Here is a 15,310-nt window from a genome sequence, read left to right as displayed (position 1 = left end):
AGCGCCCCCTAGGGTGCCCGTTTGGTAACCTGCCATGTCAGGGAGACCAGTGCACTTTGTATGCTGGCTCCTCCCACAGCCAAATGAGTTGGAAGTGCTAGTTAGATAATTTTCTAATTAAATTGTGCACGCAAATGGTGCACGTGCCCAAATTTGCGTGCACAATTTTTGGCAACTTTTATAGAATTAGGGGGATAATCTTTTACTGTTTGTCCCAATGGCAACAGATGAAGATCTTAGTGCCTTAAGAATAATGGTAAATTTTGACTGTGTCTTATCTTGCTTTTCTACAAATGGATTAACAATTAATTTAAACAAGACAGAAGCAATGAAAGTCAATTATAGAAGTGATTATATCCTACCATCTCTTATTATGATACAGGATTGCATCATACCAATTTGCAATGAAGCTCAATATCTGAGGATTGTTTTTGATGCAAAGTTAGGCATGAGACTGCAGATTGTCAGGGGGATTTTATAAGCTGCAAATGGTATGAGGTTTAAGATGTTTTTTAGATCCATTTGACTTCTGCATGGAAAGAGCAACTAAGTACCACACATGCACCTACTGGGCTAGAATCAGTAAATAGTGCACAAATTTGGGCGCCAGACAAAAAGCGAGTGAGTGCTAATCTATAAATGATGCTCTGAGTTGGGCGCCATTAATAGAATAATGTGTAACACCGAAATCCATGCCTAACTTATGGTGCAAAGATTTACACCCCAACTGAAACCTGGTGTAAATCCTTGTGTGTAAATTAGGCATGGATTCTCTGAATTCTGTACTACTGCGCGCATTTTTAGTGAATGCCCCTGACTCGCCCATGTCCCTCTCATGGCCACGCTCCTTTTTCAGTTGCGCACTAAGGGCCCTTTTTACAAAGGCGCGGTAGCATCTTTAGTGCGTGCTAAAAATAAGCATACGCTAAATGCTAGAGATGCCCATATATTCCTTTGTACAAGAACCCCCTAAAAGATTTATTTATTTATTTGTTACATTTGTACCCCGCACTTTCCCCACACATAGCAGGTTCAATGCGGCTTACATAGTAGTAAGATCACAACGTGTAGTACAGAGAAAACAGGTTAAGCTTAGCAGAATGATGGGGATATGTGGATTTACATGTGCATCTTTATAGAATAGCACTTAGCAAGATGCACACATAAATCCAAATTGTTGCCAATTAATGCCATTACTCAATCAAATTGGACACACAATTTTGAGCACCATATATAGAATCAGAGAGTTAATGACTCTATGTGCAATTTTTTCCTTGTTAGGCATGCTTCTCTTCTATCTAAACTCCTAGTACTCTATATCTTATAATCTGTCTACATGTTTCACCTCAGCTCACCCCCTGTGCTCTCTATTAAGATGTTTAATGTGTTGTGTTGACATGGTAAGTAGCATAATATGCTAGAGTGTGTACTGTTATTAGAGAGCTGCACAGAAATGGGGATTGTGGGAATCCCATGAAACCCACGGGATTTCCGCGGGGATGGAAGAAATGGCCACAGAATTTCTGTGGGAATGGAAGAAGTTACCACAGGATTTCTGTGGGAATGGAAGAAGTTGCCATGGCATTCCTGCAGGAGTGTAGTCAAACGTTAGTGTAGTCAAAAGTTTTATGTTAAACTGTACCTGCTGTACACTACTGCCTTGGGTGAATCTCTTCATAAAGGTGGTAAATAAATCTCATTAAATAAATACAACTCTGGTGACTCCAGAATGAAGCATGGAATGCACTGAGAGGCAACTGGAGCACCAGAATGAGGCTCGGAACATACAGAGATTGGCAGTTGGAGTGCCAGAATGAGGCTTGGAATGCCCAGAGAGGCAGCTGGAACACTTGACTGAGGCTTAGAACACTCATTGGTTAAATAGTGAATACCATCCAAAAACCACAGAAGGCTGTTGAGGTTGGGAGGAAACAGAGGGATACGAACAAGTAAATAATAGCGTTGACTCCTGCGGGTACGGGTGGAGAGAAGGAGATAATTGTGGGGATGCAGGGGAAGGAATGGATCTTAGTGGGAGACCTGGAAGGAGGATAACCAGTGGGACACTGTCATACCAGGGTACAAATTGTATCATAGTGACAGGGTGGATTGAATTGGTGGAGGGGTAGCATTGAATGTTAAGAGGGCCTTGAATCAAATAGATTGAAAATTTTGGAGGAAACAAAACACATCTTGGAACCCCTATGGATTGAAATTCCATGTGTAAAGGGGAAAAGGATAGTGATAGGAGTGCACTACCATCCACCTAGCCAGGATGAACAGACAAATATAGAAATGTTATCAGAAATTAGGGAGACTAACAAACTGGGCAACACATTAATAATGGGTGATTTCAATTAGCTCAATATTGACTGGGTAAATTTAACATCAGGGCATGCTAATGAGGTAAAATTCCTTGAGAAAATCAAGGACTGCTTTATGGAGCAGCTGGTAAAGGAGCCAACAAGAGAAGGAAAAATTCTAGACCTAATCCTTAGTGGAGCACATGATCTGGTGCAGGAGTAATGGTGATGGGGCTACTTGATAACAGTGATCATAATATGATCAGATTTGATATCGGCTATGGAGTAAGTACACAGGAAATCCAATATGTTAGCATTTAACTTTCAAAAAGGAGACTGTGATGAATTGAGAAGAACGGTGAAAACAAAACTTAGAAGGGCAGCTGTGAAGGTCAAAAACTTACATCAGGCGTGGATGTTGTTCAAAAATACCATCCTGGAAGCCCAGGCCAAATATATTTTGTGTATTAAAAAAGGAGGAAGGAAGACCAGACAGCTGGTGTGGTTAAAAAGTGAGGTGAAGGAAGCTATTAGAGCTAAAAGAAAATCCTTCAGAAAATGGAAGAAGGAACCGACTGAAAATAATAAGAAACAGCATAAGGAATGTCAAGTCAAATGCAAAGCGCTGATAAGGAAGGCAAAGAGGGACTTTGAAAAAAAGATTGTGTTGGAGGCAAAAATACACAGTAAACATTTTTTTAGGTATATTAAAAGCAAGAAGCTGGCAAAGGAATCGACTGAACTGCTAGATGACAGAGGGGTAAAAGGGGCAATCAGGGAAGACAAAGCCATAGCGGAGAGATTAAATTAATTCTTTGCTTCGGTTTTCACCGTGGAAGATTTGGGAGAGATACTGGTGCCAGAAATGGCATTCAAAGATGATGAGTCGGAGAAACTGAATGAAATCTCTATAAACCTGGAGGATGTAACAGCGCAATTTGACAAATTGAAGAATCTACTATAATAAAACTCACCCTCAACATTCTGAAGACAACGTTCTGAAGTCACTCTGAGGCATATTTTCAAAGCACTTTGGGAGGCTAAGTTCCATAGGTTTCTATGGAACTTTGGGAGGCTAAGTGCTTTGAAAATGAGCCTCTCAGTCACTCCCTGAAGGGTTCATGGATTCATGGTGGTGAAGCCAGAACACTGACCATGTCTCTCTGCCCCGCCCTCGCATGACGGACCAATCAGAAAAAACACCCTCAACATTCTGAAACACAAAGGACCATCACAACACCGTTCCCAGGCAACACTAGGCAATGTAAGATGGACCAATCAGAGGAAACTACATGACAATAAGGGAGGAGCATTCCCCAGCAGAATGGCTCATTATCTGTGCAGCACGGAGAGCACAGAACCACCGCTGGAACGAGAGAAGAATATTCCTGCTGTGGGTATGTGCAAAAATAGACCGGGGGGGGGGGGGGGGGAATTTTTAAATGCCTAATGCCAGTACTGAAGAGTGCCAGAGGGCCCATAGCAAAGACTATATTTAGGATCGCTTGACATGGAGTCAGAGGAGCAGGAAAACAATGTGCCCGTCACCATCTGGGACATGGGCGAACAGGACAAGCTGCGGCCCAGCTGGAAGGATTACCCACGACCCAGCCAGCAGCAAACAGCGACCAAGGAAGGGGAAGGAGTAGGGAAACACGCGGAGTGTGTTTCCCTACTCCTTCCCTGCCTAGGAATCGCTGGAGACTGGCTGCCAAACTAACGAAACAACCGCACACTGACGCACCACCTCCATCATTCAAAAGGCATCCACTCTTTCTTCAACAGAAATGCAAACTAATAATACAAAACAAAGAATACCTGTTTTCTCACGCAACTACAGGTAACTCCCCACCCCCTTCCTCTTCCCCTTTTGCCAAAGTGGCTGTGCCCAACCATCCCCAGCCTCAGGCAAGCCGTCTCCCACCTCGGGGATTCCCCGAGCACCCGGAAAAAGACGGCGCAGCTTCCCGCAGCGCATGTTCCAGAATTCCCCTGCAGCCGGCCTGAAATGGACCGAACATACCGGATCACCACCCAATGGCCCGAGACCGTGCTCCTCTCCCTTCCGCCAACTTAAAACAACCATCCCAGTCCTCAGGCAAGCCGTCTCCCACCTCCAGGATGCCCAGAACCCCAGCCCAACGGAAAAAGATGGCGCTGCTTCCCACAGCACATTTCTCTTCCAGTGTTCCCCTACAGCAGCCCTGAAATGGCCAAAAAATACCGACAGACCAAGAACGTGCTCCTCTACCTTCCGCCCATCTAAAACAACACTGCTGCCTCAGCACAACACACAAAAAAAAAAAACAACAGAAAAAACAATCCACCACTCAGCAAAGGCTGACCCCCCTACAACCACATTTACATTTCACCAACAGAAAGATCCCCCTCCACAAACCTCCTTGACAGACAAAACCACACACACACAATACAACAGACACACACCCTCAAAGCCACACACCAATCCATCCCACTTTGCCAGCATAGCACAGCACATCCCCCAACCCCCCAAGCAAAAAAACAAAACAACAAAAAAAGGACACACATCAACAACCTGCACACACACCCCACCCTCACACACTCACACACACACACACAAAATAATTGAAGGAATTCGTTGCCGGAGAAAGTGGTGAAGGCGGTTAGCTTAGCAGAGTTTAAAAAGGGGTTGGACGGTTTCCTAAAGGACAAGTCCATAAACCGCTACTAAACGGACTTGGAAAAATCCAAAATTCCAGGAATAACATGTATAGAATGTTTGTACGTTTGGGAAGCTTGCCAGGTGCCCTTGGCCTGGATTGGCCGCTGTCGTGGACAGGATGCTGGGCTCGATGGACCCTTGGTCTTTTCCCAGTATGGCATTACTTATGTACTTATGTAACTCTGTGACACATATACACACAAAAAAAACCACATGCCCGTTTCATTGGTTTCGGAAACGGGCCTTTTTTACTAGTAGCAAATATTCTGGACCGGACTGTATTCATCCCTAAGTACCGATAGAATTGAAAAATGAAGTTGTAGAACTATTGTTAGTAATATGTAATTTATCTTTAAAATAAAGTATGGTACCAGAAGATTAGAGGGTAGCCAACGTAATGCCGATGAGATTTGGGAAATTATAGACCAGTGAGCCTGATGTTGGTGCCGGGCAAAATGGTAGAGGCTATTATAAAGAAAACAATTACAGAGCATATTCAAAAGCATGGATTAATAAGACAAAGCCAACATGGATTAGTGAAGGGAAATCTTGCCTCACCATTACATTTGTCTGAAGGGGTGAACACACATGTGGATAAAGGTGAGATGATCGATATTGTGTATCTGGATTTTCAAAAGGCATTTGACAAAGTACCTCATGAAAGACTCCAGAGGAAATTGCAGAGTCATGGGCAGTGCATTTGGCCACTCTTCAGGGGTAGGGTGATCACTGAGGGTCCCACCCCATAATAGCCAGACCCCCTGCAACTGGTCACAGAATCTATGACAAGGCAGAATTGGTGTGTAAAGCCTGAGCTCTTTCATTAAAACTTGGAGTCCATGGGTCAATTTTAGCAGACAATGGAAAAGGTGCTGGTACTCAGTACCCCCAAATAACCCCTCAAAAAAAGCCCTGGTCATGGGATAGGAAGTAGTGTCCTATTGTGGATTAAAAACTGGTTAAAAAGATAGAAAACAGAGAGTAGGGTTAAATGGTCAGTATTCTCAAAGGAGAAGGGTAGATAGTGAGGTTCCCCAGGGGTCTGTGCTGGGACCACTGCTTTTTTTAAAAACATATTTATAATTGATCTAGAGATGGGAGTAACTATTAAGGTAATTAAATTTGCTTACGATACAAAGTTATTCAAAGTTGTTAAATCACAACAGGATTGTGAAAATCTACAAGAGGACCTTATGAGACTGGGAGACTGGGAGACTGGGCGTCTAAATGGCAGATGACGTTATGTGAGCAAGTGCAAAGTGATTAATGTGGGAAAGAGGAACCCGAATTATAGCTACGTCATGCAAGGTTCCATGTTAGGAGTCACCGACCAGGAAAGGGATCTAGGTGTTGTCGTTGATGATATGTTGAAACCTTCTGCTCAGTGTGCTGCAGCAGCTAAGAAAGCAAATAGAATGTTAGGTATTATTATGAAAGAAATGGAAAACAAAAATGAGTATGTTATAATGCCTTTGTATCGCTCTATGGTGCGACTCACCTCAAATATTGTGTTCAATTCTGGTCACCGCATCTCAAAAAAGGTATAGTGGAATTAGAAAAGGTACAGAAAAGGGTGATGAACATGATAAAGGGGAGATATGATAGAGGTTTATACAATAATGAGTGGAATAGAACAGGTAGATGTGAATCGCTTGTTTACTCTTTCCAAAAATACTAGGACTAGGGGGCACGCAATGAAGCTGCAAAGTAGTAAATTTAAAATGAATCAGAGAAAATATTTCTTCACTCAATGTGTAATTAAACTCTGGAATTTGTTGCCAGAGAATGTAGTAAAAGCAGTCAGCTTAGTGGGGTTTAAAAAATGTTTGGATGACTTCCTGTAAGAAAAGTCCATAGACCATTATTAAAATAGACTTGGGGAAAATCCACTGCTTATTTCTAGGATAAGCAGCATAAAATATATTCTACTGTTTTGAGATCTTGCCAGGTACTTGTGACCTGAATTGGCCACTGTTGGAAGCAGGATGCTGGGCTTGATGGACCCGCGGTCTGTCCCAGTATGGCAATACTTATGTACTTATTAGGTAACGCTTTCCATGATTCACATCTATTTTCTGGTAAATATCATCTTTTAATCTTTATTGAACCATCCCAAATAGTACCATTGTGACTAACAGAACATATGGATTTGCTCAAAAACAATCAAAGAGAAATGACAAGTTAATAATAAAACAGAGTGCAATCACAGCCAGGGCTATAGGTATTTTAAAATAAGAACTCCATAGCTCCCTACCCAAATCCTTATTTATCATCTTCACAAAAACACGTGATCACCAGAGTTCTTTCTGCACTGGAATGATGCATATTCAAAAAATATACAGAACGTTCTGATAAAGCCATCTTTTGCTTATTCTGTTCTGACCTAAGGCCAAAACTAGTCCAGAAATGCATTCATTCAGTCCAATCAAAAGGTATCAACTTACATATATTTTTGTTAATCTTTGCCTCTCCGTATTAAGGTGGGCTAACACATGGCAGTCAACAGTTAATGCAATCAAGCCTGTATGAACAAGAGCTAGGAGTTGGCTTCAATGAGTGCAGTACAGGCAGGGATAAAGCAGACAGGTCCTTATCTGAAAATATGGTCTATGCTACTACTTAGTGACTTGCAAATTTTTTTTTTTTTTTACATTTTTTGCATTGCGTTTCTTGGAACTTAAGTCTGGTCTTTAATGCATAACATTGAAAAAATAAGTTCTTAGAATTTATTGCTTTTAAATTTCATTATGCAGAAATCAATAGTCTTCTTTCATCCCTGCAAGCTGCATGAGTAACAGAATGCAATAGCCTCTTTATCAAACAATGCAGTCACCATGTAAATCTAACCAAAGAGAGGCTTTTAGGAAAATTTAGTTCTGATAAACACTGTAAAATAAGAGCCCATCATTTGTTCTTTTAGCTAATTTACAAAATGGCTTGTGTAGTGGTGGAGGATGGGGAAGGGGCTGTGACTCATTCAAATGCAGAATAGTTGTTTGCAGGACTAGCTGATGATTTTTTGCTGACCAAGGTGGACAATTTTTAGTATCACTCCTATCACCTCTATGGTGCCAGTCTTAAAAAAGGAAAGAAAACCAGGACAAGCAGGAATGAACAACAAAAGGCTTATTACATGTTGAGACTGTGCACTTGCAAACACAGGTTGCGTTTTCCATATGTGAACTCATTTTGAGACTCTGCACTTGTGAATAAAAGTTTTATTGATTATATCCTGGAACAGACTTATTGTGGCCACTTACACCCCCTTTTTTGTTCATACCTCCACTGTGCCTTCACCCCTTCTCACTTTCTGTCTCTCACCCTCCCTCCCCAGTCTGCCTTCAATCCATCTCACTCTGTACCTCACCTGTGGTCTGATGGAAGAGCTGGGTTGAGTACCCTAAAATCTGACTGCGATCAGTCTGGGGGCAGTGTCTTCCCGTATGAAAAGGAAACTCATGTATGAACAGAAGAAGAAGGGTCAGTGAAAGGGTATAAGTGGAGGCCCAAGGTGAAACTTCAGTTGTGTATGATGATGGGTTACCATATGGCTCCAGAAAAAGGAGGACAGATTGAGCCAGTCTAGGTTTTACTTCCATTGCTTTCAATGGAAGCAAAACCCAGACTGGATCAATGTGTCCTCTTTTTTCTGGAGCCATATGGTAACCCCATGTGTATCCCTTCCTTTCACTTGTGAACTTGGGGGGGGGGGTGCACTGGGGGGGCGCAGCAACCACCCACCCCGGGTGGTGAACAAATTAGTAACACCATTGGACACTAGTATTTTATAAGATGTGATTAATATGCTCATGAATGACTAAAATACCAGCATTTGTGTGTGTTCTTAGCACCTAAAAGTAGATGGATATTTAAAAACTACCCCTCTTATTCCTCACTACATTTAAATAGGGGTGGGGGGAGAGATAAAGTATAATAAGCTGCACCTAAGGCTGTGTCCAGTGATGGTGTTTTGGTGTATGCAAATTATTCTACGTTACCTTCTTCGTTAAATACAGTTTGTCCCGTGAAGACTTTGCCTCCGATTTGAATTTGACCAGGTCGTAAGATGGGCCCATCAATTTTATTGTCCTTGCACAGCTTGGTCAGGATCTCTGTGGGTTTTGTAGCATCATGCCAGGCATTATATCCTTCTCTGAAAGTGAGGGAACATGAACCAGAAAAGAAGGGTTTAATTTTGGTACAGTTTACCTGTTTGTTGGAGATTCAGTGATAACAAAGCATCTTGATTCTCAGTTCTAGTCAGAGGTTATTTATTTATTTCCGAGCATTTGATATACCACACATGGTTCATACAATTACCCTGGGCCCCCATACCATTGAGGGGCCCCAAATCTGCCTCAAGCTAAAGGAGGCATAGGCTGAAGGCCCGATTTTGGGCCCCCTCCTTGGTTTCTGCCATGGGCCCCTGAATGTCTAACACCAGCCCAGCAGAACCCCTTTTCAGCATGTCATTAAATACATTTAATTTAAACATGACAACCTATCACTAAGTTCTGGATTCTGAGATCTTGAAATGAAATAGGATAAGATATTTTTGGCACTAGCATTATACAGTAATATCTGTAAAAAATGCAAATATCTTGCAACAGAATAAAAGATGTAGAAAAAGTACATAAGTACATAAGCACTTCCACGCTGGGAAAAGACCAAAGGTCCATCAAGCCCAGCACTCTGTCTCCGACAGCGGCCAATCCAGGCCCCAAGAACCTGGCAAAAACCCAAAATTTAATAATGATCAATGGACTTTTCCTTCAGGAATCTGTCCAGACCCCCCTTTAAACTCAGCAAGGCCAGCTGCCGTCACTACCTTCTCCGTCAATGAGTTTCAGAGTCTAACCACGTGCTGAGTAAAGAAAAACTTTCCTCGATTTGTTTTAAACCTACCACATTCTAATTTCATCTTATGTCCCCTGGTTCTATTATTGTTAGAAAGTGTAAACAAATGCTTCACATCTGTCCGCTCTACCCCACTCATTATTTTGTAGACGTCTATCATATCACCCCTCAGCTGCCTTTTCTCCAGGCTAAAGAGTCCTAGCCGTCTTAACCTCTCCTCATAGGGTAGTTATCCCATCCCTTTTATCATTTTTGTCGCCCTTCTCTGCATCTTCTCCAATTCCTTTATATCTTTTTTGAGCAAGATATATTTTCAGATTCACACAAAAGCTTTTCTTAAGAGTTCTTAACCCCTTTCTCACTCTTAAAAAAAAGAATTAGCGTGATCTGAACACATAAGGATGAGGAATGGCTCAATGATTACAGCAATTGCTTGAGAACCATTGAAATCAGAGTTTAAATTCCCACCTCTCTAACTAAGATTTCTTGTGTCCTTGGGAAGATACTTTCCCCCAGATCCTATATAGCGCAACCAAAATTGTGCATGTGAATCTAGTCATATTCTGGATTTGCACACACAATTCGACAACTGCCACTTAACAAGCAATTATTGACACTAATTGGATGCAATTAGAATTTACATGTGCAACTCATAAAGTGTATTCTTTAAGGTGGCATTGGAATGGGTGGGCCATGGGCGTTTCGAAAATCTACACGCATGGTTATAGAATACACCTGCTCCACGTCTAATTTAGGCACTGGTATTTACACCAAGTTTTACTTGGCGTCAACGGATGCACCTAGAATTAGGCACAGGCGTGGCTGCTAGCTGTATTTTATAAACCATGCCTAAATCTAGGCACGGCTACAGAATACGCCTAGGTAGAAATATTTTCCGCGCCGATTTTTCAGGTGCCATATATAGAATCTAGTCCTGTAACTGCTTTCACTTCAGTTACATATTTAAGGGGAAATTCTATAAACGGCTCTCAAAAATGGGCGTTGGAAAAGGTCAGTGCTAAGTGCTGTTCTATAAAGAGCACACACCCTTTATAGAATAGTGCTTAGTGCCAATTTCCACGCCCTACTCTGGGCTCAAGACTTATGCCTGCTGAGACCTAGAGGGGCATAATCAAACAGGGCGCCCAAGTTGTCATGAGGGCGTCCTCGCAGGACGGCCCCGTAAAGGGGCGGGGCAACCCATATTATCGAAACAAGATGGGCGTCCATCTTTCGTTTCGATAATACGGTCGCGGATGCCCAAATCATGAAATTTAGGTCGACGCCCTTCTAATAAATGACCAAATCCAAGCTATTTGGTCATGGGAGGAGCCACCATTCATAATGCACTGGTCCCCCTCACATGCCAGGACACCAACCAGGCACCCTAGGGAGTACTGCAGTGGACAAATTGCTCCCAGCTGCATAGCTCCCTTACCTTTGGTGCTGAGCCCTCCAACCCCCCACCCAAAACCTACTCCCCACAACTGTACACCACTACCATAGCCCTAAGGGGTGAAGGGGGGCACCTACATTTATTTTTGTTACATTTGTACCCCGCACTTTCCCACTCATGGCAGGCTCAATGCGGTGGGCAATGGAGGGTTAAGTGACTTGCCCAGAGTCACAAGGAGCTGCCTGTGCCGGGAATTGAACTCAGTTCCTCAGGACCAAAGTCCACCACCCTAACCACTAGGCCACTCCTCCACTCCACTGTGGGTACAGTGGGTTTTGGGGGTGTTTGAAGGGCTCAACATTTACCACCACAAGTGTAACAGGTAGGGGGGATGGGCCTGGGTCCACCTGCCTGAAGTGCACTGCACCCACTAAAAACTGCTCCACGGACCTGCATACTGCTGTGATGGAGCTGGGTATGACATTTGAGGCTGGCATAGAGGCTGGAAAAAAATGTTAAAATTTTTTTTTCGGGGTGGGAGGGGGTTGGTGAGTACTGGGGGAGTAAGGGGAGGTCATCCCCGATTCCCTCCGGTGGTCATCTGGTCAGTTCAGGCACCTTTTCGAGGCTAGGTCGTGAAAAAAAATGGACCAAGTAAAGTCAGCCAAATGCTCATCATGGACGCCCTTCTTTTTTCCATTATCGGCTGAGGACGCCCATCTCTAAATCACGCCCCAGTCCCGCCTTCGGTATGGTGCCATGCCCCCGTGAATTTTGGTCGTCGCCGCGATGGAAAGCAGTTGAGGATGCCCAAAATCAGCTTTCCATTATGCCAATTTGGGTGACCCTGAGAGAAGGACGCCCATCTCCCGATTTGTGTCGGAAGATGGGCATCCTTCTCTTTCGAAAATTCACCTGCACCTATGTTGAGCATGGAGGCCCATTATTCTATAACCCAGCATGCACTTTTTTTTAGGGTTACCATATTTGTGGAGACAAAAAAGAGAACAAAAAAATAAAAATGGTTGCTACCTTTGCTAAAGAAATATTTAATTATAGTTAATGAACACACATCAAAACATGATTAATTACAGTACAGCAGTAGGCATTCTACTTTTCAAGAACTTCTGGATTTGAGTTCGACTGAGTCTCAGCCTAAGCGTACTTATCATAAGAGTGCATATCCCTTTGGCTGGCTTCTGAGATGTGTGAAAGTCTTTGCATGACATATGCTTAAAGTTGTGCTGCATGAACAAAATTCCTTTCACAGATTCAACCAGCAGGGAACAGAGAAGGGATCAGAAATGCCTTTCTCTCTCTTTCGCACTGCAATGTGTCCAGACTGTCTAATAAGCTAGAGATGGTTTCTTTCATTATGTGAGTAGGTGTGTTGGTCATAGGCACATAAAAGAAAAAGAGGAAATTTCCCTAAAAATTAAAAATAAGTACATAAGTATTGCCATACTGGGAAAGACCAAAGGTCCATCAAGCCCAACATCCTGTTTCCAACAGTGGCCAATCCAGGTCACAAATGCCTGGCAAGATCCCAAAAAAGTACAAAACATTCTATACTGCTTATCCCAGAAATAGTGCATTTTCCCCAAGTCCATTTAATAATGGTCTATGGACTTTTTCTTTAGGAAGCCGTCCAAACATTTTTTAAACTCCACTAAGCTAACCGCCTTTACCACATTCTCTGGCAACGAATTCCAGAGTTTAATTACACGTTGAGTGAAGAAAAAGTTTCTCAGATTCGTTTTAAATTTACTACATTGTAGCTTCATCGCATGTCCCCTAGTCCTAGTACTTTTGTAAAGCGTAAACAGATGCTTCATATCTACCCGTTCCACTCCACTCATTATTTTATAGACCTCTATCATATCTCCCCTCAGCTGCCTTTTCTCCAAGCTGAAGAACTCTAGCCGCTTTAGCCTTTCCTCATAAGAAAGTCGTCCATTCCCCTTTATCATTTTCATCGCCCTTCTCTGCACCTTTTCTAATTCCACTATATCTTTTTTGAGATACGACGACCAGAATTGAACACAATATTCGAGGTGCGGTCGCACCATGGTGCGATACAAAGGCATTATAACACCCTCATTTTTGTTTTCCATTCCTTTCCTAATAATATCTAACATTCTATTTGCTTTCTTAGGTGCAGCAGCACACTGAGCAGAAGGTTTCAACATATCATCAACGACGACACCTAGATCCCTTTCTTGGTCTGTGACTCCTAACGTGGAACCTTGCATGTCGTAGCTATAATTCGGGTTCCTCATTCCCACATGCATCATTTTGCCCTTGCTCACATTAAACGTCATCTGCCATTTAGATGCCCACTCTCCCAGTCTCGTAAGGTCCTCTTGTAATTTTTCACAGTCCGCCCGCGATTAAACAACCTTGAATAACTTTGTCATCAGCAAATTTAATTACCTCACTAGTTACTCCCATCTGTAGGTCATTTATAAGTATGTTAAAAAGAAGCGGTCCCAGCACAGACCCCTGGGGAACCCCACTAACTCCATTGAGAATACTGACCATTTAACCCTACTCTCTGTTTTCTTTTAACCAGTATTTAATCCACAATAGAACACAACCTCCTATCCCATGACTCTTCAATTTCCTCTGGAGTCTTTCATGAGGTACTTTGTCAAATACCTTCTGAAAATCCAGATACACAATATCAACCAGCTCACACGTTTGTTCACCCCTTCAAAGAAATATAATAGATTGGTGAGGCAAGATTTCCCTTCACTAAATCCATGTTGACTTTGACTCATTAATCCATGCTTTTGAATATGCTCTGTAATTTTGTTCTTTATAATAGTCTCTACCATTTTGCCCGGCACCGACGTTAGACTCACCAGTCTATAATTTCCCGGAACTCCTCTGGAACCTTTTTTAAAAATCGGAGTTACATTGGCCATCCTCCAATCTTCCAGTACCACACTCGATTTTAAGGATAAATTACATATTACTAACAATAACTCTGCAAGTTCATTTTTCAGTTCTATCAGTACTCTGGGATGAATACCATCAAGTCCAGGATTTTTGCTGCTTTTCAATTTGTAGAAGAACTGCCCCATTACATCCTCCAGGTTTACAGAGAATTCATTAAGTTTCTCCGACTCGTCAGCTTCGAATACCATTTCTGGCACCGGTATCCCACCCAAATCTTCCTCGGTGAAGACCGAAGCGAAGAATTCATTTCATCTCTCCGCTACGGCTTTGTCTTCTCTGATTGGCCCTTTTACCCCTCGGTCATCTAGTGGTCCAACTAATTTTTTTTCCGGCTTCCTGCTTTTAATATACCTAAAAAACATTTTTACTATATGTTTTGGCCTCCAACGCAATCTTTTTTTTTGAAGTCCCTCTTAGCCTTCCTTATCAGTGCTTTGCATTTGACTTGACATTCCTTATGCTGTTTCTTATTATTTTCAGTTGGTTCCTTCTTCCATTTTCTGAAGGATTTTCTTTTAGCTCTAATAGCTTCCTTCTCCTCACTTTTTAACTATGACGGCTGTTGTTTGGTCTTCCGTCCTTCTTTTTTAATACGCGGAATATATTTGGCCTGGGCTACCAGGATGGTGTTTTTGAACAGCATCCAAGCCTGGTGTAAATTTTTGACACTCGCAGCCGCTCCACTAAGTTTTTTTTCACCGTTCTTCTCATTTTATCATAGTCTCCTTTTTAAAAGTTAAACGCTAACATATTTGATTTCCTATGTATACTTACCATATTTTTCGGACTATAAGACGCACCGGACCATAAGACGCACCTAGGTTTTAGAGGAGGGAAATAGGAAAAAAAAATTTTCCCTTTTCCCTCCTCTAAAACCTAGGTGCTCCGGTGCATCTTGTCCGAGTTCGGGATCGCCCTCCCCTCGGCCCTGTCACCACTTCTCCCTACTCACGTCACGCGATCTTCCCTGGTGGTCTAGTGACGTCGGGGCAGGAAAGAGCCCCCTCTTTCCTGCCCAGCGCGCTGCTCTCCATCCTCCTGTATACAGCCTGACGGTCTCGGCGAGATTCAAAATGGCCGCCGAGACTTCAA

General features: G+C 42.6%; 1 protein-coding gene across 1 annotated transcript in view; it reads right to left on the bottom strand.

Annotated features, from left to right (window-relative positions):
* FER1L6 (fer-1 like family member 6) overlaps positions 1-15,310 on the bottom strand; it is a 289,857-nt gene that overhangs the window by 37,385 nt on the left and 237,162 nt on the right. Inside the window, exon 34 of the mRNA XM_030218883.1 lies at positions 9,003-9,157. Within this exon, the coding sequence (XP_030074743.1) occupies positions 9,003-9,157 (155 nt within the window). The remainder of the gene's footprint in view (positions 1-9,002; positions 9,158-15,310) is intronic.

This window comes from Microcaecilia unicolor, chromosome 1 (genome assembly GCF_901765095.1).
Source record: "Microcaecilia unicolor chromosome 1, aMicUni1.1, whole genome shotgun sequence".
NCBI lineage: Eukaryota > Metazoa > Chordata > Amphibia > Gymnophiona > Siphonopidae > Microcaecilia > Microcaecilia unicolor.
The sequence above is the reverse complement of the archived record's forward strand: the minus strand, read 5'-3'. Positions and strand labels throughout refer to the sequence as shown.